The sequence below is a fragment of the Pristiophorus japonicus genome, chromosome 1 (genome assembly GCF_044704955.1).
Source record: "Pristiophorus japonicus isolate sPriJap1 chromosome 1, sPriJap1.hap1, whole genome shotgun sequence".
Lineage (NCBI taxonomy): Eukaryota > Metazoa > Chordata > Chondrichthyes > Pristiophoridae > Pristiophorus > Pristiophorus japonicus.
The window spans coordinates 331,896,370-331,923,877 of record NC_091977.1 but is presented as its reverse complement, the minus strand read 5'-3'; the positions used below and the strand labels follow the sequence as shown (position 1 = coordinate 331,923,877).

Here is a 27,508-nt window from a genome sequence, read left to right as displayed (position 1 = left end):
AAATGGTACTCACTACCGATGTGTTTTCCCTTAATCCTGAAACCTATTTGTACCATAAATATTTCATTGCATTAATGAAGTTAGGATATTATGGTCATTGTCTGTGCCAAAATATGATATCCATTGCAGAACTACTGCAGACCGAGATTGTCTGAAACAGACATGAGTAATGCAGTCAATCCACAGTAAACCCAAGGCTTGCTCTAATCTGCACTCAGCACCTTCCGTCACAAACCTCTGAAGTACAACAGTTTATTAGAGCACTAAAAGTCTTTTTTTTCCTCAAAAATTTCTCTATTTCCCCTTCCTCCCATGGCTCAAAGACTCTTCCTGCTGAGCTACAGTGGGAGCCCTCTTTTAAAATCATCTTCTTGATTGAAAAGGTTTAGTTTCATTTGTAAAGTGTAATATTTGACTTATTTTACTTCTGGTCAAACTTTGAAGCAGGCCATTTGGTAAAGAATTAACTTGCATTTCTACAGCACCTTTCACAATCCTCAGGAAGTTCCAAAGCGCTATACAACCAATTGTGCACAGTAAAATCCCATAAAACAGCAATGAGATAAATGATCAGACATTTTATTTTTAGTAATGTTGGTTTAAGGGATAAATATTGGTTGGGGCACAGGTAGCAATCAGTAATTAATATACCAGTGAGGGGCTGTCAACTCATTAACATTTCTTGGTGGTGGCCAGGCCATATAGGGCACCCGCTTGTGGGGGATAGCTGGACTGAAGCAAGGGGCTGCTTTAGGAGACCAGGCCTCTGAGAAACTGGGAGCACTGGAATGTCCTCCGCCACTTTCTGCATCAGTGGCCTCATAGCAGTCTTCGGGAGACTGTGGGGCAAGACTGGGAGCTGGTGTATCGGGGTCCTGGACTTGCACCCAGCCCTTCCACCAGACCTCTGGCCGGAATGTCCTGGAAGGGTGGAGAAATTCCAGCACCAGGAACTTTAGCGGTTTTGATTTCTCCACAACATGGAATGTGTGGCGTGTGAATCGGGTGTCGATGCCTGAATTTACTGCAGAGGGAGACTCCGTGCTCCTGCGCCACCCTGGAGATAGGTTGGGTCCTAACTCCACTTACACCATAACTGCAGGGAAAACATTTCACCAGCGCTGCAATTAGAACATGAATGCACCCTCAACTGATGATTTTATGTTTTCTGGATTAATTCCTTTTCATATCAGAGGTTTTTTTGCCCAGTTTTTATTACAATATTTTACCTCAAAACCATTTCAAGCATCAGCCTTTTTAACAATTTCCAAGCACTCTTGAGAGCTGACATAATACACAATGGTGTAGGAATTGGTTATGGCCATTTTTGAGACAGTGCCACTTCCTGAGTACTAATTTTTGCACCGGATGTTAGGCATAACCTCAAAGTCCTAAATTCAGTTGGTATGCCCAAAGATAAAAGGTGGCATTGTACACTCATCCTCAGGCGGAGCTTAGGAGTCCTACGGAATTTCCCGAAGGGAGACTGCCACCATGCTAGAAAAAAAATGGGAAGGACAAAAAACCTAAAATTTCTCCGATCCACACACACACTTCCCCATTCTTAAAACTGTTGTATATCTGTAAAGCATGCACTCATAAGAACATAAGAACATAAGAATTAGGATCAGGAGTAGGCCATCTAGCCCCTCGAGCCTGCTCCGCCATTCAACAAGATCATGGCTGATCTGGCCATGGACTCAGCTCCATTTACCCGCTCGCTCCCCGTAACCCTTAATTCCCTTATTGGTTAAAAATCTATCTATCTGTGACTTGAATACATTCAATGAGTTGGCCTCAACTGCTTCCTTGGCCAGAGAATTCCACAGATTCACAACCCTCTGGGAGAAGAAATTCCTTCTCAACTCGGTTTTAAATTGGCTCTCCCGTATTTTGAGGCTGTGCCCCCTAGTTCTAGTCTCCCCGACCAGTAGAAACAACCTCTCTGCCTCTATCTTGTCTATCCCTTTCATTATTTTAAATGTTTCTATAAGATCACCCCTCATCCTTCTGAACTCCAACGAGTAAAGACCCAGTCTACTCAATCTATCATCATAAGGTAACCCCCTAATCCCTAATCTCCGGAATCAGCCTAGTGAATCGTCTCTGTACCCCCTCCAAAGCTAGTATATCTTTCCTTAAGTAAGGTGACCAAAACTGCACGCAGTACTCCAGGTGCGGCCTCACTAATACCCTATACAGTTGCAGCAGGACCTCCCTGCTTTTGTACTCCATCCCTCTCGCAATGAAGGCCAACATTCCATTCGCCTTCCTGATTACCTGCTGCACCTGCAAACTAACTTTTTGGGATTCATGCACAAGGACCCCCAGGTCCATCTGCACCGCAGCATGTTGTAATTTCTCCCCATTCAAATAATATTCCCTTTTACTGTTTTTTTTCCCAAGGTGGATGACCTCACACTTTCCGACATTGTATTCCATCTGCCAAACCTTAGCCCATTCGCTTAATCTATCTAAATCTCTTTGCAGCCTCTCTGTGTCCTCTACATAACATGCTTTCCCACTAATCTTCGTGTCATCTGCAAATTTTGTTACACTACACTCTGTCGCCTCTTCCAGGTCAACTATGTATATTGTAAACAGTTGTGGTCCCAGCTCCGATCCCTGTGGCACACCACAAACCACCGATTTCCAACCCGAAAAGGACCCATTTATCCACATGCTCCACCACCAGGCAGCTCATCCCCTGAAGTCCGAAGGGATCCTCGCATCCCTTGGGAGCACTGTATATAAGCCGGCCCCTAAGGCCTGTTCCTCACTCTGGAGTGTCTTATTAAAGACTGAGGTCACTGTTACTTTAACTTCCCTGTGTGCTGTCTCATCTGTGTTAGGAGATGAGAATACGAATCCAACGCAAAGATGCAGTAAACTGTGGGCATCCTGGAGAAGTTCTCGGAGGGTGAGGACTGAGAAGCCTATGTCGAACGGCTAGACCAGTACTTTGTAGCCAACGAGCTGGACGGAGAAGGAAGCGCTGCAAAAAGGAGAGCGGTCCTGCTCACAGTCTGTGGGGCACCGACCTACAGCTTCATGAAGAACCTTCTGGCTCCGGTGAAACCCACAGATAAGTCGTATGAGGAGCTGTGTACACTGGTTCGGGAGCATCATAACCCGAGGAAGAGCGTGCTGATGGCGAGATATTGGTTCTACACGTGCCAGCGATCTGAAGGTCAGGAAGTGGCGAGCTACATCTCCGAGCTAAGGCGACTTACATAGAAACATAGAAAATAGGTGCAGGAGTAGGCCATTCGGCCCTTCGAGCCTGCATCGATTTTCAATAAGTTCATGGCTGATCAATCCATCAGTACCCCTTTCCTTCTTTCTCTCCATACCCCTTGATCCCCTTGGCCATATCTAACTCCCTCTTGAATATATCCAATGAACTGGCATCAACAACTCTCTGCGGCAGGGAATTCCAGAGGTTAACATCTCTCTGAGTGAAGAAGTTTCTCCTCATCTCAGTCCTAAATGGCCTACCCCTTATCCTAAGACTATGTCCCCTGGTTTTGGACTTCTGCAACATCGGGAACATTCTTCCCGCATCTAACCTGTCCAGTCCCGTCAGAATCTTATATGTTTCTATGAGATCCCCTCTCATCCTTCTAAACTCCAGTGAATAAAGGCCCAGTTGATCCAGTCTCTCCACATATGACAGTCCAGCCATCCCTGGAATCAGTCTGGTGAACCTTCGCTGCACTCCCTCAAAAGCAAGAATGTCCTTCCTCAGATTAGGAGACAAAAACTGAACACAATATTCCAGGTGAGGCCTCACTAAGGCCCTATACAACTGCAGTAAGACCTCCCTGCTCTTATTCTCAAATCCCCTAGCTATGAAGGCCAACATACCATTGGCCTTCTTCATCGCCTGCTGTACCTGCATGCCCACTTTCAGTGACTGATGAACCATGACATCCAGGTCTCGTTACACCTCCCCTTTTCCTAATCTGCCGCCATCCAGATAATATTCTGCCTTTGTGTTTTTTCCCCCAAAATGGATAACCTCACATTTATCCACATTATACTGCATCTGCCATGCATTTCCCCACTCACCTAACCTATTCAAGTCACCCTGCAGCCTCTTAGCGTCCTCCTCGCAGCTCACACCGCCACCCAGTTTAGTGTCATCTGCATACTGGAGAAATTACACTCAATTCCTTCATCTAAATTGTTAATGTATATTGTAAAGAGCTGGGGTCCCAGCACTGAGCCCTGCGGCACTCCACTAGTCACTGCCTGCCTTTCTGAAAAGGACCCGTTTAACCCGATTCTCTGCTTCCTGTCTGCCAACCAGTTCTCTATCCAGGTCAGTACATTACCCCCAATACCATGCGCTTTGATTTTGCACACCAATCTCTTGTGCGGGACCTTGTCAAAAGCATTTTGAAAGTCCAAATACACCACATCCACTTGTTCTCCCTTGTTCACTCTGCTAGTTACATCCTCAAAAAATTCCAGAAGATTCGTCAAGCACGATTTCCCTTTCATAAATCCATGCTGACTTGGTCCAATCCTGTCACTGTCTTCCAAATGCGCTGCTATTTCATCCTTAATGATTGATTCCAACATTTTCCCCACTACTGATGTCAAGCTAACTGGTCTATAATTACCCGTTTTCTCTCCCTCCTTTTTTAAAAAGTGGTGTTACATTAGCTACCCTCCAGTCCATAGGAACTGATCCAGAGTCGATAGACTATTAGAAAATGATCACCAATGCATCCACTATTTCTAGGGCCACTTCCTTAAGTACTCTGGGATGCAGACTATCAGGCCCCAGGGATTTATCGGCCAATATGAGTTTGATGGCTACCTGGAGCAAATGCTCAGAGACTTTTCTGTACTGGGCATTGGCCACGGGACCATCCTATGAAAACCTTTGACTGTAGAGACACCGACCCTCAGTAAGGCCATTGCGATAGCACAGGCGTTTATGTCCACCAGTGATAACACCAAACAAATTTCCTAGCACACAAGTGCTAGCAATGTTCATAAATTAACTGGAACTGTGTTTGCGAGCAGAAATGTACAGGGCAGAACCCACGGGTCTGTAACTGCCATCAGGCCTCAGGTGACCCAGATGACTCAGAGTCCCAAACAAAGGAATGCAAGGCAATTCACACATTGTTGGCATTGTGAAGGCTTCCATTCAGCCTATTCATGCCGCTTCAAAGGGTATGTTTGCAAGAGCTGTGGAACAATGGGGCACCTCCAACGAGCTTGCAAACGAGCTGCAAGCTCTGCAAAACCTGCTAACCACCACGTGGCAGAGGAAGATCGGTCCATGGTGGATCAAAGCAATTTCGAGTCTCAGAGAGAAGAGGCAGATGCTGAAGTACATGGGGTGCACAGATTTTCGATGAAATGTCCACCTATAATGCTAAACGTAAAATTGAATGGCTTACCCGTAGCCATGGAACTGGACACTGGCGCTAGCCAATCCATCATGAGTAAAAAGATGTTTGAGAGACTGTGGTGCAACAAGGCATTCAGACTAGCCCTGAGCCCCATCCATGCGAAACTGAGAACATACACCAAAGAGCTTATCACTGTCCTAGGCAGCGCCATGGTCAAGGTCACCTACGAGGGCACGGTGCACGAACTGCCACTCTAGATTGTCCCGGGCAATGGCCCCACACTGCTTGGAAGGAGTTGGCTGGGCAAAATCAGCTGGAACTGGGATGACATCCGAGCGCTATCACATGTCGATGAGGCCTCATGTACCCAGGTTCTTAACAAATTTCCTTCCCTTTTTGAGCCAGGCATTGGAAACTTTTCCGGGGCGAAGGTGCGGATCCACATGGTCCCAGAGGCACGACCATTCACCACAAGGCACGAGCGGTACCTCACATGATGAGGGAGAGAGTGGAAATCGAGCTGGACAGGCTGCAATGCGGGGGCATCATCTCCCCAGTGGAATTCAGCGAGTGGGCCAGCCCGATTGTTCCAGTACTCAAAAGTGATGGCACGGTCAGGATTTGCGGCGATTATAAAGTAACTATTAATCGTTTCTCGCTACAGGACGGTGGCAGTCGGGAGCAGCGTCGAGGAGGCGCGTGGAGCGGCCTATAAAAGGCACAGCAGGGAGTCCGGGGCCCAGCGTCGGCGGCAGTCGGGAGCAGTGTCGAGGAAGTGCGTGGAGCGGCCTATAAAAGGCACAGCAGGGAGTCCGGGGCCCAGCGTTGGCGGCAGTCGGGAGCAGCGTCGAGGAGGTCAGTTGGTGAGGCCTATAAAAGGCACAGCAGGGAGTCCGGGGCCCAGAGTCGGCGGCAGTCGGGAGCAGCGTCGAGGAGGTGCGTGGAGAGGCCTATAAAAGGCACAGCAGGGAGTCCGGGGCCCAGTGTCGGCGGCAGTCGGGAGCAGTGTCGAGGAGGTGTGTGGAGAGGCCTATAAAAGGCACAGCAGGGAGTCCGGGGCCCAGCGTCGGCGGCAGTCGGGAGCAGCGTCGAGGAGGTGCGTGGAGAGGCCTATAAAAGGCACAGCAGGGAGTCCGGGGCCAGCGTAGAGGAGGTGCGTGGAGAGGCCTATAAAAGGCGTACTTGTGCAGCTACAGGGAGAAGGCAAAAAAGAAGTAGAAAGAAATCAAAAGGTGACGTCACAGCCAAGAGAGTAAGTGATTGGCTGGTGATTGGTGAGTAGTTTTTCTTTTTTCTCTTCTATATCAGTGAGTAACTTTTAACATTGTTGTTGCCAATTTAAGTGTATATAAGGGTTAAGTCATGGCAGGAGAGCTCGGTCGGGTGTTATGCTCCTCCTGTACCATGTGGGAACTCAGGGACACTTCCGGTGTCCCTGACGATTACGTGTGCGATAAGTGTATCCACCTCCAGCTCCTGACAGACCGCGTTGCGGAGTTGGAGCTGAGGGTGGATTCACTCTGGAGCATCCACGATGCTGAGAATGACGTGAGTATCACGTGTAGCGAGTTGGTCGTACCGCAGGGAAAGGGTCCACAGCCAGATAGGGAATGGAAGACCTACAGGAAGAGCAGTGCAAGGAAGGTAGTGCAGGAGTCCCCTGTGGTCAACCCCCTGCAAAACAGATACACTGCTTTGGGTACTGTTGAGGGGGATGACTCATCAGGGGAGGGCAGCAGCAGCCAAGTTCATGGCACCATGGCTGGCTCTGCTGCACAGGAGGGCAGGAAAAAGAGTGGGAGAGCAATAGTGATTGGGGATTCAATGGTGAGGGGAATAGATAGGCGTTTCTGCGGCCGCAACCGAGACTCCAGGATGGTATGTTGCCTCCCTGGTGCAAGAGTCAAGGATGTCTCGGAGCGGGTGCAGGACATTCTAAAAAGCGAGGGAGAACAGCCAGTTGTCGTGGTGCACATAGGTACCAACGACATAGGTAAAAAAATGGATGAGGTCCTACGAAACGAATTTAAGGAGCTAGGAGCTAAATTAAAAAGTAGGACCTCAAAAGTAGTAATCTCGGGATTGCTACCAGTGCTACGTGCTAGTCAGAGTAGGAATCGCAGGATAGTGCAGATGAATACGTGGCTTGAGCAGTGGTGCAACAGGGAGGGATTCAAATTCCTGGGGCATTGGAACCGGTTCTGGGGGAGGTGGGACCAGTACAAACCGGACGGTCTGCACCTGGGCAGGACCGGAACCAATGTCCTAGGGGGAGTGTTTGCTAGTGCTGTTGGGGAGGATTTAAACTGATATGGCAGGGGGATGGGAACCAATGCAGGGAGACAGAGAGAAACAAAAAGGAGGCAAAAGCAAAAGACAGAAAGGAGATGAGGAAAAGTGGAGGGCAGAGAAACCCAAGGCAAAGAACAAAAAGGGCCACTGTACAGCAAAATTCTAAAAGGACAAAGCGTGTTAAAAGAACAAGCCTGAAGGCTTTGTGCCTTAATGCAAGGAGTATCCGCAATAAAGTGGATGAATTAACTGTGCAAATAGATGTTAACAAATATGATGTGATTGGGATTACGGAGACGTGGCTCCAGGATGATCAGGGCTGGGAACTCAACATCCAGGGGTATTCAACATTCAGGAAAGATAGAATAAAAGGAAAAGAAGGTGGGGTAGCATTGCTGGTTAAGGAACAAATTAAGGCAATAGTTCGGAAGGACATCAGCTTGGATGATGTGGAATCTATATGGGTAGAGCTGCAGAATACCAAAGGACAAAAAACGTTAGTGGGAGTTGTGTACAGACCTCCAAACAGTAGTAGTGATGTTGGGGAGGGCATCAAACATGAAATTAGGGGTGCGTGCAATAAAGGTGCAGCAGTTATAATGGGTGACTTTAATATGCACATAGATTGGGTTAATCAAACTGGAAGCAATACGGTAGAGGAGGATTTCCTGGAGTGCATAAGGGATGGTTTTTTAGACCAATATGTCGAGGAACCAACTAGGGGGGAGGCCATCTTAGACTGGGTGTTGTGTAATGAGAGAGGATTAATTAGCAATCTCGTTGTGCGAGGCCCCTTGGGGAAGAGTGACCATAATATGGTAGAATTCTGCATTAGGATGGAGAATGAAACAGTTAATTCAGAGACCATGGTCCAGAACTTAAAGAAGGGTAACTTTGAAGGTATGAGGCGTGAATTGGCTAGGATAGATTGGCGAATGATACTGAAGGGGTTGACTGTGGATGGGCAATGGCAGACATTTAGAGACCGCATGGATGAACTACAACAATTGTACATTCCTGTCTGGCGTAAAAATAAAAAAGGGAAGGTGGCTCAACCGTGGCTATCAAGGGAAATCAGGGATAGCATTAAAGCCAAGGAAGTGGCATACAAATTGGCCAGAAATAGCAGAGAACCCGGGGACTGGGAGAAATTTAGAACTCAGCAGAGGAGGACAAAGGGTTTGATTAGGGCAGGGAAAATGGAGTACGAGAAGAAGCTTGCAGGGAACATTAAGACGGATTGCAAAAGTTTCTATAGATATGTAAAGAGAAAAAGGTTAGTAAAGACAAACGTAGGTCCCCTGCAGTCAGAATCAGGGGAAGTCATAACGGGGAACAAAGAAATGGCGGACCAATTGAACAAGTACTTTGGTTCGGTATTCACTGAGGAGGACACAAACAACCTTCCGGATATAAAAGGGGTCGGAGGGTCTAGTAAGGAGGAGGAACTGAGGGAAATCCTTATTAGTCGGGAAATTGTGTTGGGGAAATTGATGGGATTGAAGGCCGATAAATCCCCAGGGCCTGATGGACTGCATCCCAGAGTACTTAAGGAGGTGGCCTTGGAAATAGTGGATGCATTGACAGTCATTTTCCAACATTCCATTGACTCTGGATCAGTTCCTATGGAGTGGAGGGTAGCCAATGTAACCCCACTTTTTAAAAAAGGAGGGAGAGAGAAAACAGGGAATTACAGACCGGTCAGCCTGACATCGGTAGTGGGTAAAATGATGGAATCAATTATTAAGGATGTCATAGCAGTGCATTTGGAAAGAGGTAATATGATAGGTCCAAGTCAGCATGGATTTGTGAAAGGGAAATCATGCTTGACAAATCTTCTGGAATTTTTTGAGGATGTTTCCAGTAGAGTGGACAAGGGAGAACCAGTTGATGTGGTATATTTGGACTTTCAGAAGGCTTTCGACAAGGTCCCACACAAGAGATTAATGTGCAAAGTTAAAGCACATGGGATTGGGGGTAGTGTGCTGACATGGACTGAGAACTGGTTGTCAGACAGGAAGCAAAGAGTAGGAGTAAATGGGGACTTTTCAGAATGGCAGGCAGTGACTAGTGGGGTACCGCAAGGTTCTGTGCTGGGGCCCCAGCTGTTTACACTGTACATTAATGATTTAGACGAGGGGATTAAATGTAGTATCTCCAAATTTGCGGATGACACTAAGTTGGGTGGCAGTGTGAGCTGCAAGGAGGATTCTATGAGGCTGCAGAGCGACTTGGATAGGTTAGGTGAGTGGGCAAATGCATGGCAGATGAAGTATAATGTGGATAAATGTGAGGTTATCCACTTTGGTGGTAAAAACAGAGAGACAGACTATTATCTGAATGGTGACAGATTAGGAAAAGAGCAGGTGCAAAGAGACCTGGGTGTCATGGTACATCAGTCATTGAAGGTTGGCATGCAGGTACAGCAGGCGGTTAAGAAAGCAAATGGCATGTTGGCCTTCATAGCGAGGGGATTTGAGTACAAGGGCAGGGAGGTGTTGCTACAATTGTACAGGGCCTTGGTGAGGCCACACCTGGAGTATTGTGTACAGTTTTGGTCTCCTAACCTGAGGAAGGACATTCTTGCTATTGAGGGAGTGCAGCGAAGGTTCACCAGACTGATTCCCGGGATGGCGGGACTGACCTATCAAGAAAGACTGGATCAACTGGGCTTGTATTCACTGGAGTTCAGAAGAATGAGAGGGGACCTCATAGAAACGTTTAAAATTCTGATGGGGTTAGACAGGTTAGATGCAGGAAGAATGTTCCCAATGTTGGGGAAGTCCAGAACCAGGGGACACAGTCTAAGGATAAGGGGGAAGCCATTTAGGACCGAGATGAGGAGGAATTTCTTCACCCAGAGAGTGGTGAACCTGTGGAATTCTCTACCACAGAAAGTTGTTGAGGCCAATTCACTAAATATATTCAAAAAGGAGTTGGATGAAGTCCTTACTACTAGGGGGATCAAGGGGTATGGTGAGAAAGCAGGAATGGGGTACTGAAGTTGCATGTTCAGCCATGAACTCATTGAATGGCGGTGCAGGCTAGAAGGGCCGAATGGCCTACTCCTGCACCTATTTTCTATGTTTCTATGTTTCTAGGACCAATACCCGCAACCTAAGGCAGACGACCTATTTGTGACACTGGCAGGAGGCAAGACGTTCACCAAGCTCAACCTGACTTCGGCCGACATGACGCAGTAGCTGGAGGAGTCTTCGAAGAGCCTCACCTACATCAACACGCATAAGGGACTGTTCATCTACAACAGATGCCCGTTTGGAATTCGGTCGACTGCAGCGATCTTCCAGAGAAACATGGAGAGCCTACTCAAGTCGTTACCACACACGGTGGTCTTTCAGGACGACATATTGGTCACGGGTCGGGACACCGCCGAGCACCTACAAAACCTGGAGAGGTCTTCCAGCGACTGGATCATGTAGGGCTGCGGCTGAAGAGGTCGAAATGCGTTTTCATGGCAACAGAAGTGGAGTTTTTGGGGAGAAAGATCGCGGCGGACGGCATTCGGCCCACAGACGCCAAGACAGAGGCTATCAGGAACGCGCCCAAGCCACAGAACGTCATGGAGCTGCGGTCGTCCTGGGACTCCTCAACTATTTTGGTAACTTCCTACCGGGATTAAGCACCCTTTTGGAGCCCCTACATGTGTTATTGCGCAAAGGTGAGAACTGGGTATGGGGAAAAAACCAAGTAATTGCTTTTGAGAAAGCCAGAAACATTTTACGCTCCAACAAGCTGCTTGTATTGTATAACCTGTGTAAAAGACTTGTGCTCGCATGTGACGTGTCATCATATGGAGTCTTGTGTGTATTACAACAAGCTAACATTGCGGGGAAGTTGCAACTTTTCGCCTATGCTTCCAGGAGCTTGTCTAAGGCCGAGAGAGCCTTCAGCATGATTGAGAAAGAGGCATTAGCGTGTGTATTCGAGGTAAAGAAAATGCATCAGTACCTGGTTGACCTCAAATTTGAGCTGGAAACTGATCACAAGTCCCTCACATCCCTGTTCGCTGAAAACAAGGGGATAAATACTAATGCCTCAGCCCGCATACAAAGGTGGGCACTCGCGCTATCAGCATATAACTATACCATCCGCCACAGGCCAGGCACCGAGAACTGTGCGGATTCTCTCAGTCGGCTACCATTGCCCATCACGGGGGTGGAAATGGCGCAGCCTGCAAACTTGTTGATGGTGGCGCAGCCCGCAGACTTGTTGATGGTCATGGAAGCGTTTGAAAATGATAAATCACCTGTCACGGCCAGCCAGATTAGGACTTGGACCAGCCAAGATCCTCTGCTATCCCGAGTAAAAAACTATGTATTGCATGGTAGCTGGGTCAGCATCCCCGTTGAAATGCAAGAGCCAATCAAGCCGTTCCAGCGGCGAAAGGACGAGCTGTCCATTCAGGCAGACTGCCTGTTGTGGGGTAACCGCGTAGTGCTACCAAAAAAGGGCAGGGAGACGTTCATCTCGGATCTCCACAGCACACACCCGGGTACAGTAATGATGAAAGCGATTGCCAGATCCCATGTGTGATGGCCCGGTATCGACTCTGACTTCGAGTCCTGTGTACGGCAATGCAGCGTATGTGCTCAGTTGAGCAACGCGCCCAGAGAGGCACCACTAAGTTTGTGGTCCTGGTCCTCCAGACCATGGTCAAGGATCCTTGTCGACTATGCGGGCCCGTTTCTCAGTAAAATGTTCCTGGTGGTGGTGGATGCTTTTACAAAATGGATTGAATGTGAAATAATGTCGGGAAGCACCGCCACCGCCACCATTGAAAGCCTGAGGGCCATGTTTGCCACCCACGGTCTGCCTGACATACTGGTCAGTGACAACAGGCCATGTTTCACCAGTGCCGAATTTAAAGAATTCATGACCCGCAATGGGATCAAACATGTCACCTCGGCCCCGTTTAAACCAGCCTCCAATGGGCAGGCAGAGTGGGCAGTACAAACCATCAAACAGAGCCTTAAATGAGTCACAGAAGGCTCACTGCAAACCCACCTGTCCCGAGTACTGCTCAGCTACCGCATGAGACCCCACTCACTCACAGGGGTGCCCCTGGCTGAGCTATTCATGAAAAGGACACTTAAAACCAGACTCTCGCTGGTTCACCCCAACCTGCATGATCAGGTAGGGAGCAGGCGGCAGCAACAAAATGTAAACGATGGTCGCACCACTGTGTCACGGGAAATTGATCTGAATGACCCCTGTATATGTGCTAAACTATGGACATGGTCCCAAGTGGATCGTGGGCACGGTGATAGCTAAAGAAGGGAATAGGGTGTTTTTAGTCAAACTAGACAATGGACAAATTTGCAGAAAGCACCTGGACCAAACGAGGCTGCAGTTCACAGACTGCCCTGAACAACCCACAGCAGACACCACCTTTTTCGAGCCCACAACACACATCCAAAGGATCAACGACACCACCCCAGACCAGGAAATCGAACCCATTACGCCCAACAGCCCAGCAAGGCCAGGCTCACCCAGCAGCCCTGCAGGGCCAACAACGCGCCAGCCCAGCGAGGGCACAGCCAAAACACCAAAACAGACATTTGTACCGAGGCGGTCCAACAGGGAAAGAAAGGCTCCCGGCCGCCTCACCTTGTAAATAGTTTTCACTTTGACTTTGGCGGGGGAGTGATGTTGTGTACCTGTAAAGCATGCACACCCATGTTCCACCACCAGGGATCTCATCCCCTGAAGTCCCAAGTGATCCCAGCATCCCTTGGGAGCACTGTATATAAGTCGGCTCCGAAGGCCTGTTCCTCACTCTGGAGTGTCTTATTAAAGACTGAGGTCACTGTTACTTTAATCTCCCTGTGTGCAGCTTAATCTGTGTTCGGAACACTATAAAAATTAATGAAAACATGCCGAAATAAATAAGGAGAAAAACTTACCTTCCTTTCTGTGCGATTCCGCCCGAGATCCGCTCTTTACCGACCACTTTTTCTTGGTCGCCTGTTTGTACGGCAGCCGTACAAAGCAAATGTCGCGACAAAGGCATCAAAGAGGCGTTGTACGCTGGTGACTTCATCGTGCGGGTGGCATCAGCCAGTGCAGCGTTGCTTCTTGGCGCCTCTGCCAAAGACTGAATGTCGGATGAGGCGTCGACACCGCTTACCAACGAAGGTAGGCCTTTGCCGCCTCCCACGCGCGGTAACAGGCGGTGTCTACAATTGAATTTTGACCCCAATATATCTGAAATACTTTTAAAGTGTAGTCACTGTTGTAATTTAGGAAACGCGGCAGCCAATTCGTGCACAGCAAGCTCCCACAAGCAGGAATGAAATAAATGACTAAAACATAAGTACACATCAGCAGCACCTTCTATTACTAACAATGCATTTAACTTGCTGCTGACGATGTAAACATGGATTACAATGTTAATTAGGGAGAGAAAATACTTCCAGCTAAGAATTTATGTTTAACTTTTTCATGGGGCATCCCAGAATACTCCACAGCCAATGAATTAGTTTTGAAGTGTCAACACTGCTGTTATGTCGTCAAATGCTGGCCCAGCTGGGGAACGAGCAACAAGGCCAACAAACATTTCTACAGCACCTTTAAAGTCGCAAAACATCCCAGAGGTGTGATGCAAAATGGATGCCAGAGCCAGGAATAGTAGGGGGTGGGTGGGAGGGTGGCAGACTGATCAGACTGACTCCATGGTGACGACTTCACTCAGCAAAATCATGCTAACAGTTGCGTCTGAAATCAGCTCTGGGGATCAGGGAGAGGCATGGAGCAGGAGCAAGGGAGCGTTGAGCGTAATCAGGTTGGAGCATTGAGTGGGATGAAATGCTAGTTCCCTTGAACATCATCATAGCTATTCACTCTTTCAACAGACAGAAGAAAGTCTTCATTCTGGCCAAATCACACATAATATAACTTATAGCATTACCAATTGTCTTTCTGTTGTCATGGAAATTCTCTTATGCAGGAAACAGGTTTTTTAAATTATTTTTACAAAGAGATAGTAACTCAGTGAGAGAAAAAGTTAAAATCAAGTGATAAGTAAAGGCTTCACTGAAAGAACTGAGACAGGGAACTGGGACCCTGCACGAGTGAGTCAATGTGGAATACACAATTCTTAGCTTTGCTTTGTCTGGAATGCTTTGAATATACAATAAGGAACGCCCTTGAATCGTTCACATACCCTCCTTAAATATGAGATAGGTTAAGATCGAAAAACAAACGAGCAAGGTAGAGCTGACAATTCCACTCGATAACTCACCTGGGGTTACTTTGCAGTGTTCGTGAGGCAAGAGTAGAGCATTGAAAATAACAACAGGCACTTCCCGCTCCATCGCCATCCTTTTATTTTCTTCTGCTCTCCCAATTTTACCCGTTGCCCTTATCCAACACTGCAGCATTCCCTCAGCAGTGCCCCTCCAACAGTGCAGCACTCCCTCAGTACTGCCCCTATGACAGTGCAGCGCTCCCTCTGTACTGTCCCTACGACAGTGCAACATTCCCTCAGCGCTGCCCTGGAGTCTCAGCCGAGATCCTGTGCTTAAGGTGCAGATGCTCTATACTGAGAACTCAAACAACCCAGATACAACCAAGTCAGCACGTAGTTTCAGTCTTAACTCAGTGGTAAATCAAGGTCATACATTATCTCCCCACTTCGGGATTTGAGCATATAACCCTGCTGATACTTCAGCGGAGTGCTGCGCTATCGGCAGTGCCATTTTTCAGATGAGACATTAAATTGAGTCTGCCCTCTCAGGTGGATGTAAAAGGTCCCATGGCACTATTTGGAAGAAGAGCGGGTGAATTATCTCTGGTGTACTGGGCCAATATTTATCCCTCAATCAACATAATTAAAACAGATTATCTGGTCATTATCACATTTCTGTTTGTGGGATCTTGCTGTCCGCAAATAACTGCTGCATTTCCTACATTACAACAGTGACTACACTTCAAAAGTACTTCATTGGCTGTAAATTATTTTGGGATGTTAAAGGTGCTATATAAATGCAAGTGTCTTTTTTTTATAGCACAGGGCTGTAGTCAGGGCCATGTTTTTGCTGAGTAAATATGCTGCCCACAACTGTTAATGTTTTACCATTACACATATTTTACCTTTATCATTCTTATCTTTACTGTTCCTATATTAAGATTTTACATTCAACTTTTTTATTGCTTTTCTTCAGTTACTTCCTACAATTCAAGATAGTAAAACATAGCCTTGGGGGCTGCCTGTTTTGCTTCGGTAGCAGCTATGGTGCTGGCACAGTGCTAAACAATCCACAGGGACTCCTGTGTATTAGCAAGGGCAGCCACCAGACGTGAGAGTTGATAAATATCGCTTGCACTCCTAATCAGTCAGGAACAGCTCTCCAAACCCTGCACTGAGATACATTTAGACTCAGGAGAACCGAGGGTCCAGTCGGGGAGAGGTGGGGGGTCTATAGGATCACCCACCCCACAAGTTGGTTCCGTGGAAGAGACAGGATTGGCCAGTAAACATTGTCACATTCCTGGATTTAAAAATACAGCAAGCCGTCCATTAACATTAACATTAATGTTTAATGTGTGGACCTTGTCAGGACTGTCAGATGAAGGCCCTTTGACGAAAGATTAACAACAACAACTTACATTTATATAGCACCTTTAACAAAGTAAAACATCCCAAGGCACTTCAGAGGAGCATTATCAAATAAAATTTGACACCGAGTCACATAAGGAAATATTAGAACAGGTGACCAAAAGCTTGGTAAAAGACGTAGGTTTTAAGGAAAGAAAGACTTGTATTTATATAGCACCTTAACGAACTCAGGATGTCCCAAAGCGCTTTACAGCCAATGAAGTACTTTTGAAGTCTAGTCTTGTATTGTAAGGAATGCCTTGAAGGAGGAGAGAAAGGCAGAGAGTTTTAGGGAGGGAATTCCAGAGCTTAGGGCCCAGGCAGCTGAAGGCCCGGCCAACAATGTTGGAGAGATTAAAATCGGGGAAGTGCAGAGATCTCTGAGGATTATAGGTTACAGAGATGGGGAGGGACATACAGAGATTAGAAATTTAAATCATTTATTTTCTTTACAGACACTGATGGACTCGCTGTGGATTTCCAACATTTCCTTTTCTTGATCTGTAGTCTCTTTTATAGACATACATTGATTCTCAGCCCTTCCAGGAAGGCCCTTCATGGTGCAGAGGAAGTGGCTCGAGCTCATTTCACCTGTTTGGTAACTCGCTGGGTTCAAGGTTGCAGCAGAGACTTGGTGTGACTGGATAGAAGCAAAACCAAAGTTAAAAAGAAGGCACTTTATCTGTAACATCCTGCCAGACATCTGTTGTTCTCTACATGACTTCCAAAACACTTTTTCGTGCCACCTGGCACAAGTACAAATCAGTAAGGTTAAAGTTAAGAACTTCAGATAGAGGAATGTATTTTCAAGTTCATAAAGTTGGTTTGGAATTCAGGCATCGTGATCTTTATTGCTGGGTATGTGTTGCAAAAGTTAACAGCGTCCGCACAGAAGTAGATTATTTGTATGATTTCTGATTAAGTTTGTGTGATGAGTAATGGGATGAACAGTGAGCTGAATATATTTTCCAAAGTTACCTGATTTTAAACCATTTCACAGTGGGACTTGAGTACTTGACTAATTTGGATCACTTTTGATTCAGTTTCAAAATGTCCTTTTTTTAAAAACTTTTCCAAATTCCACAATGTAAGAGATAACAGCTGGCTTTAGCGAGTAGAAACAAAATGAGTTGATATTTTTTTCAAATTCCTTCCTTGGGCTCGGGTTTGATCTTCATTGATCTGAGTATGTCCTGCAGTGGGGAGCAAACCGCAGCCCACGACTCCCAGAAATACCGCCACAGGGTCAAGGCACCAGTGTGGTGAAGGCACTATGGGAGCACCTTCACCACACTGACTGCTTCACCACACGGACTGCAGCAGTTCAAAAAGACCACCATCTTCTCAATAAATGCTGGCTTTGCAAACAACCCCCACGTAGGAACATAGGAACAGGAGTAGGCCATTCAGCCCGCAAGCCTGTTCCGCCATTCAATGAAATCATGGCTGATCTGCGACCTAACTTCATATACTTGCCTTTTTCCCACATCCCTTAATACCTGTGGCTAACAAAAAGCTATCAATCTCAGATTTAAAATTTAACAATTGATCTAGCATCAATTGTCGTTTGCAGAAGAGAGTTCCAAACTTCTACCACCCTTCGTGTGTAGAAGTGTTTCTTAATTTCACTCCTGAAAGGTCTCGCTCTAATTTTAGATTGCCTTCTCGTCGTAGAATCCCCAACAATGGGAAATACTTTCTCTCTACTCTATCTATTCTCCTGAATATCTTGAAAACTTCAATCAGACCACCCCTTAACCTTCTAAATTCTGGGGAATACACCCCTAATTTGTATAATCTCTCCTCGTAACTTAACCCTTGAAGTCCTTGAACTCTGAACAACCAAGGAATGAATTAAAAAATCTAATACTTCTTACTCACTTGTTTGACCTGTTTGAATTGTTTGTGCCTGGAGGTTTGGAACTGGATGATTTTAGCACTGCGTCGTTGGTGCATGAATCCTAAATCAGAACACCAAGATCTGTTAGTGTCAGCAACCTGAAATTAATAGGAGCTCAAATTGAAACGTCACACGCAAAAGTTTTGGATGCTCATAGCCTAAAGTAACAAAATAATAACGGAAAATATCTGTAAATAGTTACCTGTCTGTGCCCACCTTGATGATCTTTGTGTGTCAATGTATGCAAGTTCATTTAACAAACAATGGCGGGGGGTGTGGGGTTGTGGCTTATCATTTTGAGAACAGTGGAGTGGGAGCAGTAGTTTGTGTAGTATCACACTAGGCACGCTGCTCGAAAAGAGCTTCCCGAAGATTGTGTTTCACACACCACTCATGTGAATGGTGGAAAGGGCTGACGAGATGGCAGTTAGCTGGATGGATTGTGAATTCGTGGTGATCTGCAATAAATCTGCTTGAATATTTTTTTTCCCAACAAACTAATTGCAATGTTTTCTCCAAGGCCCTTCAGGGAACCTTGATAAGTGGAGCCTATTGTGCAGTCGAGAATTTTTTTGTTTATTTCTAACACAGCCAGGAAGGAATGCTCCTTAACTATTGCACATCTATACAAACACCCCATAGATTAGAAAAGGGAGTGTCAATATTTTTCCAAGTAGTAAATGTTCTTGTTACAACAATGTCTATTTTCAACCCCTGATAATGTATTGCAAAGGAAGTGGGAGATATCAGGATCATGAGCAGATAGGAGTGAAGGGAGGGGGAGGAGTACTGTGCCATCCTGTTTTGATCTTTCCATGGATGTTGTCCCTTCTTTGTCAGTGAAGGGCTTGGAGTTTAAAGGCGAATTCTACTGCTTGTGTGTTTTTTTTTATCAGTGCTAGCTGATAGATTTTAAGTGGATTCTTACCAATTACTTTAACAAAAAGGTCAGATTGGAACTGGGAGATTAGGGAGGCTGTGCTGCTGACAAGCGATTCTCTTATGGGCACGCAGCTCCAACAAACCAGTCTTGGTGAAGGATTGCAGAAATGTATAATAAACGGCACCAAACCATTTTCCATTTCCATCGTGACTTTCTCGTATTTGTCCTGAAATATTCAGCTTTGTGTTTTGAAAGAATTTCACTTTAATTCCTGGAGCTCTTTTTTCAGCGTTTGTTTACTGACTGCGAAACTGTCGCTGCTGATTCTTGAGGGTGAGATACTTGAGAACCACATCCACTTTTGCACCACAGCAAAAATGATTGGCCTTAAGCCACTGTTTTGTAGAAAGCATTTTTGCAGCTTCTGCTTCAGTTCGACCTTTCCATGATAATACTTGAATGAGGTTTTGAACTTGCTAGTTTCTCCCCTCACCTGTTGGGTATAGGCACAGCCTGGCTTCGTACAATGCCACACATACCAGGGAGGACAAAGTTTGATTCTCAATTGTGGCTGCGATAGGATGTTTCAATTGGTCCTAGTGCCCATGAAAGAAAGATTTGCATTCATACAGCACCTTTCACAACCTCAGGATGTCCAAATCACTTACAGCCAATTAAGTACTTTTGAAGTGTGGTCACTGTGGCAATGTAGGAACTGTGGCAGCCAATTGAATTGAGAGCTGAAAAAAAACACAGCCGGTGTTCTGGTTCCTGATTCCTACCCAGTGACTCCTGTTGGAAAGGGCTTGTTTGTTGATGTCTGGTGAGAACAGGGTTGGTCTCAGCTGTGATAGTTTGTGTGAAACAGCCTGCCAATATTAGTGCTTAGCCCAGGAGTGTCCAAGCTATTTGACTTCATGGGTCACTTGGGTGCAGCTGTTGGAGCCTTGCAGCCCATCAGTGTTCCCATTGATTTACGCATAGATCTTGGTGTTCTCATTTAGGGTTTATCCATCATTTAGGCAGCAGCACTAAGAGCAGACCTTTCCAAACCTTTAGGCCCACAAAATTCAAACAAACTAGTGAGTAAAAAATAAAAGAAAGAATTTGCATTTCTATAGCACCTTTAACAACCTTAGGATGCCCCAAAGTGCTTTACAGCAAATGAAGTACTTTTGAAGTGTAGTCACTGTTGTAATGTAGTAAATGTGGCAGCCAATTTGCTCACAGCATGCTCCAACAAACAGCAATGAAATAAATGACCAAATAATCTGTTTGTAGGTGTTGATCGAGGGATAAATATTGGGCTGGACACCTGGTGAACTCCAGAGATAGTTCCAGAAAGTGATTGACAGCTCTACCACTAGTAGTGGGATGCAGTCATTGGATGTATGGAAAGTGTGAATCAGGGGAGTGGAGCATTAGAAAGGGCTTATAAGGCTGCTGAAGACTGTTGAGATGGGGGAGGTGGGGGGGTGTGGTGGTGTGGGGAGACCATGGAAGGGTTTATCGCTAACGAAAGCATTTTAAATGTAATGCATTGAAGGATGGGGAGTCAGTGAAAGTCCCTGAGAACGAGTGTGGTGGACAAGGTACGAGTTATGGGGAGAGAACAGGAGGCTAGCAAGGAGAGTATTGGAGGGGTCAAGTCTGGATATAACAATGGCACATTTCAGTGGTAGAGGAGTTTGAGTAGGGGCAGAGCAGGCTTGTAGAGGTGAAAGTGCGTGACCTTCACAATGGACAGGATGTGAGGGTAAATGGTCAGCTCAGGATCCAGTATTACACCAAGATTACCAATGGTAATTACAATAGTTAGCAATTCTGTAATCTCTAGCCAGCAAAATATCCAGCCAAGATTTTTCATGTTGGTATATGCAACTTTGATTTAAAATATATCCATCTATATATACAAATTGGTTTACATTTTCCTTTAGGCACACTGCTCATTACTAATTAGATGATGCCAACAGAAAAAGTTGAAACATGAAACAAAGGTTGACTCCTCAAACTATTTGTTATTCTATACCTGACCTAGTTCTGTATGAGGCAGCTGAAGTTTAGATCCTTAGTATTCTTCTACATGAGGCACAACAAAGTAAGTGCTTTAGCAGATGTTTTGTGGCCACATTTCTTTTCAAAATACAGGCTGCGCAGAAATACTTAATATGTAACAGCATGTAGGAATGTGAAATTTAGGACAGGGCGTAAACACCATCAGCTTCCCTCCACAGCCCACTGTCACCAACTAACCCAGAATGCACCCATAATCCAGCAGCTCATTTATCTTGCTGTACTCAACATGTTACACGCTGATGTGTATTATTTAATTCAGAAGGCCTTTGCTAAGATGTGTTCTTTGGGATTCAGTTGTACAGGGTGTTGTAGCAGGGTGCACATCGTAAAAAGATTATTTTAAGAGCTTTCTCTGTGCTTGAAGGTTTGCTGTGAGAAGCTGTGTATTGGGTTCTTCAGCCTTAAGGTGCATACTAGGTCCCTGCATTCAATGAACAACATTTAGACTTTGTGGCTTTAAAAGGGACCCAGTTCCACCATATCAACAGAATGATACCTTGTGTATTACACGGGGTAACACTCAGCCTGTTATCGTACTTACCATAAGCAGCAATTCAGGAAATCAGCTACAAAATTTAGAAATGTTCTCCTCCAAAGTTATTGTGCCTGTGATTAACTGCACAATGGGGACATAAGTTCATCTTTGCCATTGGCAATTTGAAAATAAATTAAACTCCTCACCCAGGTGTAATGTTCTTGCACACTACTATAAATTCACACGAGGCACATTCTGCAGACAAGGTCACTCTGTGACCTGAACCTTTATTCACAGGACCAAGAAGTGATGACCCTGCGTGGGACCTTCCTTTATATACCTGGATGACCAGGTGAGGAGTGTCTCCCACAAGTTCACCCCCTGTGGTCAAGGTGTGCATTTCTTAGGTGTATACAGTATGCAGTGTTGTTATGAAGGTTACAGTTACATGAAGGTTACATATATGACATCACCTCCCCCTCAACGTCTTATCGTCAAAGATTAAGTCTTTCAGGCGGTCGACGCTCTCTCGTGGAGCGCCGCAGTTGGGGCTCTGATTGTTGAGCCTTGGCATGTGTCTCTGTCACCTGTGGTGATTCCGGCTTGTCCGGGCTGGCCGCAGGGATTGTGCATGCTGCTGAATGTTCTTGTTGTTCGTTCACTGGCGGTGGTTTGGGCAACATCTCATGATCTTCCTCAGGTTCCTCAGTGTCCATGCTGAACCTTTTTTTTACTTGGTTCAGATGCTTGCAGCATATCTGTCCATTGTTAAGTCTGACCACTATGACTCTATTCCCCTCTTTGCCAATTACAGTACCCTCAAGCCACTTGGGCCCCAAAGTGTGATTAAGAACAAATACAGGGTCATCGATTTCTATACATCTCCCCTTTGAGTTACAGTCATGGCACTTATTTTGGGACTGGCGCTTGCCCTCAACAATTTCTGACAGGACAGGATGAATGAGAGACAGCCGAGTTTTAAGTGTACGTTTCATGAGTAGTTCCGTGGGCGGGACTCCCGTGAGGGAATGCGGTCGGGACCTATAGGCCAACAGGAGGCGCAATAAGCGGCATTGAAGGGAGGGTCCTTGAATCCGAAGCATGCCCTGTTTTATGATTTCGACCGCACGTTCCGTCTGGCCATTGGAAGCCGGCTTGAACGTTGCCGTCCTGACATGTTTGCTGCCATTACCCGACATGAACTCCCGGAATTCATAGCTAGTGAAACACGGGCTGTTGTCGCTAACCAGGATGTCCGGCAAGCCGTGGGTCGCAAAGACTGCATGCAGACTCACCACAGTGATGGATGTCGTGCACGAATTCAAAATGATGCACTCGATCCATTTTGAGTACGCATCAACAACAGCGAGGAACATTTTTCCCATGAACGGGCCCGCGTAGTCCACGTGAATACGTGGCCATAGCCTGGTGGGCCAGGGCCATGGGCTGATTGGGGCATTCCTGGGGGCATTGCCCAGCTGGGCACACGTTGTGCACCTGCGAACACAGTGTTTCAGATCTGAGTCAATTCCCGGCCACCATACATGTGTCCGGGCAATGGCCTTCATTAGCATGATGCCTGGCTGCTCGCTATGGAGTTCTCTGATGAATGCTTCCCTTCCCTTCTGGGACATGACTACCCGGCTGCCCCATATTAGGCAGTCGGCTTGGATGGAGAGCTCATCCATCCGTCTGTGAAACGGTCTGACCTCCTCGGGGCATGCTCCATGTGCGGGCGCCCAATCGCCAGTCAGGACACATTTCTAAATCAAGGATAGGAGGGGATCTCTGTTGGTCCAGATTTTGATCTGGCGGGCTGTGATGGGGGAGCCTGCGCTGTCAAAGGCTTCAACGGCCATGACCACCTCAGCGCTTTGCTCCGCTGCCCCCTCAGTGGTGGCCAGTGGAAGCCTGCTGAGCGCGTCAGCGCAACTTTTGGTGCCTGGCCGGTGATGTATGGTGTAATCATATGCAGTCAGCGTGAGAGCCCATCGCTGTATGCGAACTGACTCATTGGCATTGACAGCTTTGCTGTCTGACAACAGGGATGTTAACGGCTTGTGGTCCGTTTCTAACTTGAACCTTCTGCCAAAAAGGTACTGGTGCATCTTTTTCACCCCGTAGACACATGCGAGTGCTTCCTTTTCAACCATCCCATATCCCCATTCTGCTTGGGAGAGTGACCTGGAGGCATAAGCCAAAGGTTGGAGTTGGCCCTCATCATTACTCTGCTGCAACACGCATCCAACCCCATAGGATGATGCATCACATGTCAAAACTAATTTCTTACAGGGATTGTACAGAGTCAACAGCTTATTAGAACAAAGCAGGTTCCGCGCCCGATTGAAAGCCCGTTCCTGACAGTCCCCCCAAAACCAATCGCAACCCTTACGCAGGAGCACGTGTAGCGGCTCCAATAATGTGCTTAAGTTCGGCAGAAAGTTCCCGAAATAGTTCAAGAGTCGCAGAAATGAACGCAACTCCGATGTGTTGCCGGGCCTGGGCGCGCGACGGATCACCTCCGTTTTGGATTCGGTAGGCCGGATCCCGTCTGCGGCAACCTTCCTGCCCAAAAACTCGACCAGTGGGGCCAAAAACACACACTTGGACTTCTTTAGTCGCAGGCCTACCCGGTCCAGTCGGCGTAGCACCTCCTCTAGGTTGTGGAGGTGTTCCTCGGTGTCTCGACCCATGATAAGGATGTCGTCCTGGAATACGATTGTTCCAGGGATGGATTTGAGCAGGCTTTCCATGTTCCTTTGAAAGATAGCGGCCGCTGATCGAATGCCAAACAGACACTTGTTGTAGACAAACAGCCCCTTGTGCGTGGTGATGGTGGTCAGTAGCTTGGATTCTTTTGCCAGTTCCTGGGTCATGTAAGCTGAAGTGAGGTCCAACTTGGTGAACAGCTTGCCGCCTGCCAGCGTGGCAAAAAGATCCTCCGCTCCCAGAAGCGGGTATTGGTCTTGTAGTGACACTCGGTTGATAGTGGCCTTGTAGTCGCCACAGATCCTGACCGAGCCATCCGTTTTTAGGACAGGGACGATGGGGCTTGCCCAGTCGCTGAATTCAACGGGCGAAATTATGCCCTCTCTCAGCAACCTGTCCAACTCACTCTCAATTTTTTCCCGCATCACATACGGCACAGCTCTGGCTTTGTGGTGCACTGGTCAGGCGTCCAGGGTGATGCGTATCACTACTTTGGTACCTTTGAAAGTCCCGACACCAGGTTGAAATAGTGACTCAAATTTCTGTTGGACCTGTGAGCATGAACTTCACTCCACAGATGAAATGGCGTGCACATCTCCCCATTTCCATTTCATTTCGGCTAGCCAGCTCCTCCCCAAAAGCGCGGGACCATTTCCCGGGACAATCCAGAATGGCAGACGGTTCTCTGATCCATTATGTGTGACCACCAACATTGCACTGCCTAGCACTGGGATGATCTCTTTGGTGTACGTCCGTAGTTGCGTATCAATGCGTTCTAGTTTGGGTCTGCTAGCTCTGAGTGGCCATAGTTACTCGAATTGTTGGACACTCATAAGTGACTGGCTGGCCCCTGTGTCCAGTTCCATGCGTACCGGGATGCCGTTTAATAGGACTTTCATCATCATCGGTGGCGTTTTGGTATATGAGCTGTGGATGTTTGCCACATGAACCCACTGAACTTCAGCGTCCATTGCTTTGTCCTAAGCATCAACCTGCCCTGCAGACCCCTCTTCTGGTTCATCTGCCTCGTAAATTAGCCTCACTGCGGGCTTTCTGCACATTCTGGCTAAATGTCCACTGAAGTTACAATTTCTACAGATAAATTGTTGAAACCTACAGGTTTTTGCAGCATGTCTGCCCCCGCACCTCCAGCATGAGCTGAGATAGTTGTGAACAAAAGGGCTGTTATCAGGCATTCCTCTCTGATTGTCTCTTTTGATTACTCTTGAGCACTCTGTTAATGGGTGTCATTGGCCCCAGCCCGGGACGCATTGTCCACCGTGATGGCGTAAATGTCTATTCAACCTGCCATTGTCTCTGTTGAGGACCCACTCTAGAGTCTGTTGCTGCCTGGGTGGTGTCGAATTGCCCTTGCCTGCCTGCGGGGTTCTGAGTCGCGTTTACAATGTTAACTCCCTGATCTATCGCCACGTTGGAAGCAGAGTTGCGCGCATATATTATCATGGTTTCCTCCTCCCCGGCCATGAAGGTCTGAGCCATCAACACCACCGCTTCCAAGGTCAAGTCCTTGGTCTCAATTAGCTTTCTGAAAATCTCGGCATGACCAATACCCTCAATAAAGAAATCCCTTAACATCTCCCCCCTGTAGGCGTCTGTGAACTTACAGAGGCTGGCCAAGCGCCGAAAGTCCGCAACGAAGTCTGGTATGCTCTGTCCTTCCCAACGTCGGTGTGTATAGAATCGACTTCGGGCCATGTGTATACTGCTCGCTGGTTTGAAGTGCTCACCGATCAGTTTGCTGAGCTCTTCAAAGGTTTTGTCTGCCGGCTTCTCGGGTGTGAGCAGGTCTTTCATCAGCGCGTACGTCTTAGGTCCACAGCTGGTCAGTAGATGCGCCCTTCGCTTGTCAGCCACTGCATCTCCCAGCCAGTCCGTCATGAGAAAGCTCTGCTGGAGCCTCTCAACGAAATCATCCCAGTCCTCACCAACACAGTACCGTTCCTCTGTGCTACCAGTGGCCATTCTCGTGAGTCCTTGATTCTCGTTTCTCGTCGCCAAATGTAATGTCCTTGCACACTACTATAAATTCACACGAGGCACATTCTGCAGACAAGGTCACTCTGTGACCTGAACCTTTATTCACGGGACCAAGAAGTGATGACCCTGCATGGGACCTCCCTTTATATACCTGGATGACCAGGTGAGGAGTGTCTCCCACAAGTTCACCCCCTGTGGTCAAGGTGTACATTTCTTAGGTGTATACAGTGTACAGTGTTGTTATGAAGGTTACAGTTACATGAAGGTTACATACATGACACCAGGGACTTCAGGTGTAGTCTCGCTCAGAATAAATCGCCACGTTGCAGTTCCCACTGAAGAGCTCAGCAAGGAAAGTGGAAGTGGGGGGAAGGCGAAAAGAATCAATAAAATTAAAGCTATTCTACAACAGTTTGACTTCTGCCTGAGTATGTAAAATGTCCAGAAATTTCTGGGTGTTTCCTTTTGCCTTGTTTTGTTGAATTTGTGTATCCAGTTGCTGGATTGGATAGCTTCCTGAGGTAATCCACTTTTCCATTCTGTGAGCGATGTAGGTTCCATCTAACACACTGGTTGCTTTGTTACTTTCCCAATTCAATCCATTCTGCTTTTTAAAAGCATGTGACACTGCCCCCCATTCCTGCTCCCAGTCCCACATTGTTGAATGTTTTTTCCCCTGTCTTTGATCTTTTGCTCCTGTTTAATTCTTGTTTCTTGTTATATACACTCTGAGCTGCCTCCTGGTAAATGTATCTCCGCTTGGCTCAGTAAACTGTTCTGCTGACACACAGTGGAGTTGCCCCATTTCCTATGCAGCCCTTCTACTCCATGGCTCTTTAATGAAAGCAGTTCCTGATGACAAAATAGAGTTCCGCTGATTCCAGAGTTGTTTTGTGACATTCTTCAGCCTCCGGATTGCTTAATTAGTGCTGTTCCTGATATTATCATCATCATCATAGGCAGTTCCTCGGAATCAAGGAAAACTTGCTTTCACTCCCAAAGTGAGTTCTTTGATGGCTGAACAGTCCAATACGAGAGCCACAGACCCTGTTACAGGTGGGACTGACATTCGTCGAGGGAAGGGGTCGGTGGGGCTGGTTTGCCGCGCGCTCCTTCTGCTGCCTGCGCTTGACCTCTTCACGCTCTTTGCGTTGAGACTCAAAGAGCTCAACGCCCTCATGGATGT

The 27,508-nt window shown here is 46.9% G+C and overlaps 1 protein-coding gene and 1 long non-coding RNA gene across 3 annotated transcripts in view; one reads left to right on the top strand and one right to left on the bottom strand.

Annotated features, from left to right (window-relative positions):
* bbs9 (Bardet-Biedl syndrome 9) overlaps nt 1-27,508 on the top strand; it is an 852,590-nt gene that overhangs the window by 708,022 nt on the left and 117,060 nt on the right. Inside the window, exon 22 of one of the 2 annotated variants that reach the window (XM_070889191.1) lies at nt 16,737-17,073. The exons of the other annotated variant lie outside the window; for it this stretch is intronic. Coding sequence (XP_070745292.1) covers nt 16,737-16,921 — 185 coding nt within the window. The 3' untranslated portion in view covers nt 16,922-17,073. Of the gene's footprint in view, nt 1-16,736; nt 17,074-27,508 lie in introns of those variants that run through there. 2 annotated transcript variants of the gene reach the window in all.
* LOC139272994 (uncharacterized) lies at nt 16,705-18,525 on the bottom strand. Its single transcript, XR_011594992.1, has 3 exons — nt 18,384-18,525; nt 18,163-18,242; nt 16,705-16,921 (listed from the first exon to the last, which is right to left on the bottom strand). It is a non-coding gene; the product is annotated as an uncharacterized lncRNA (long non-coding RNA).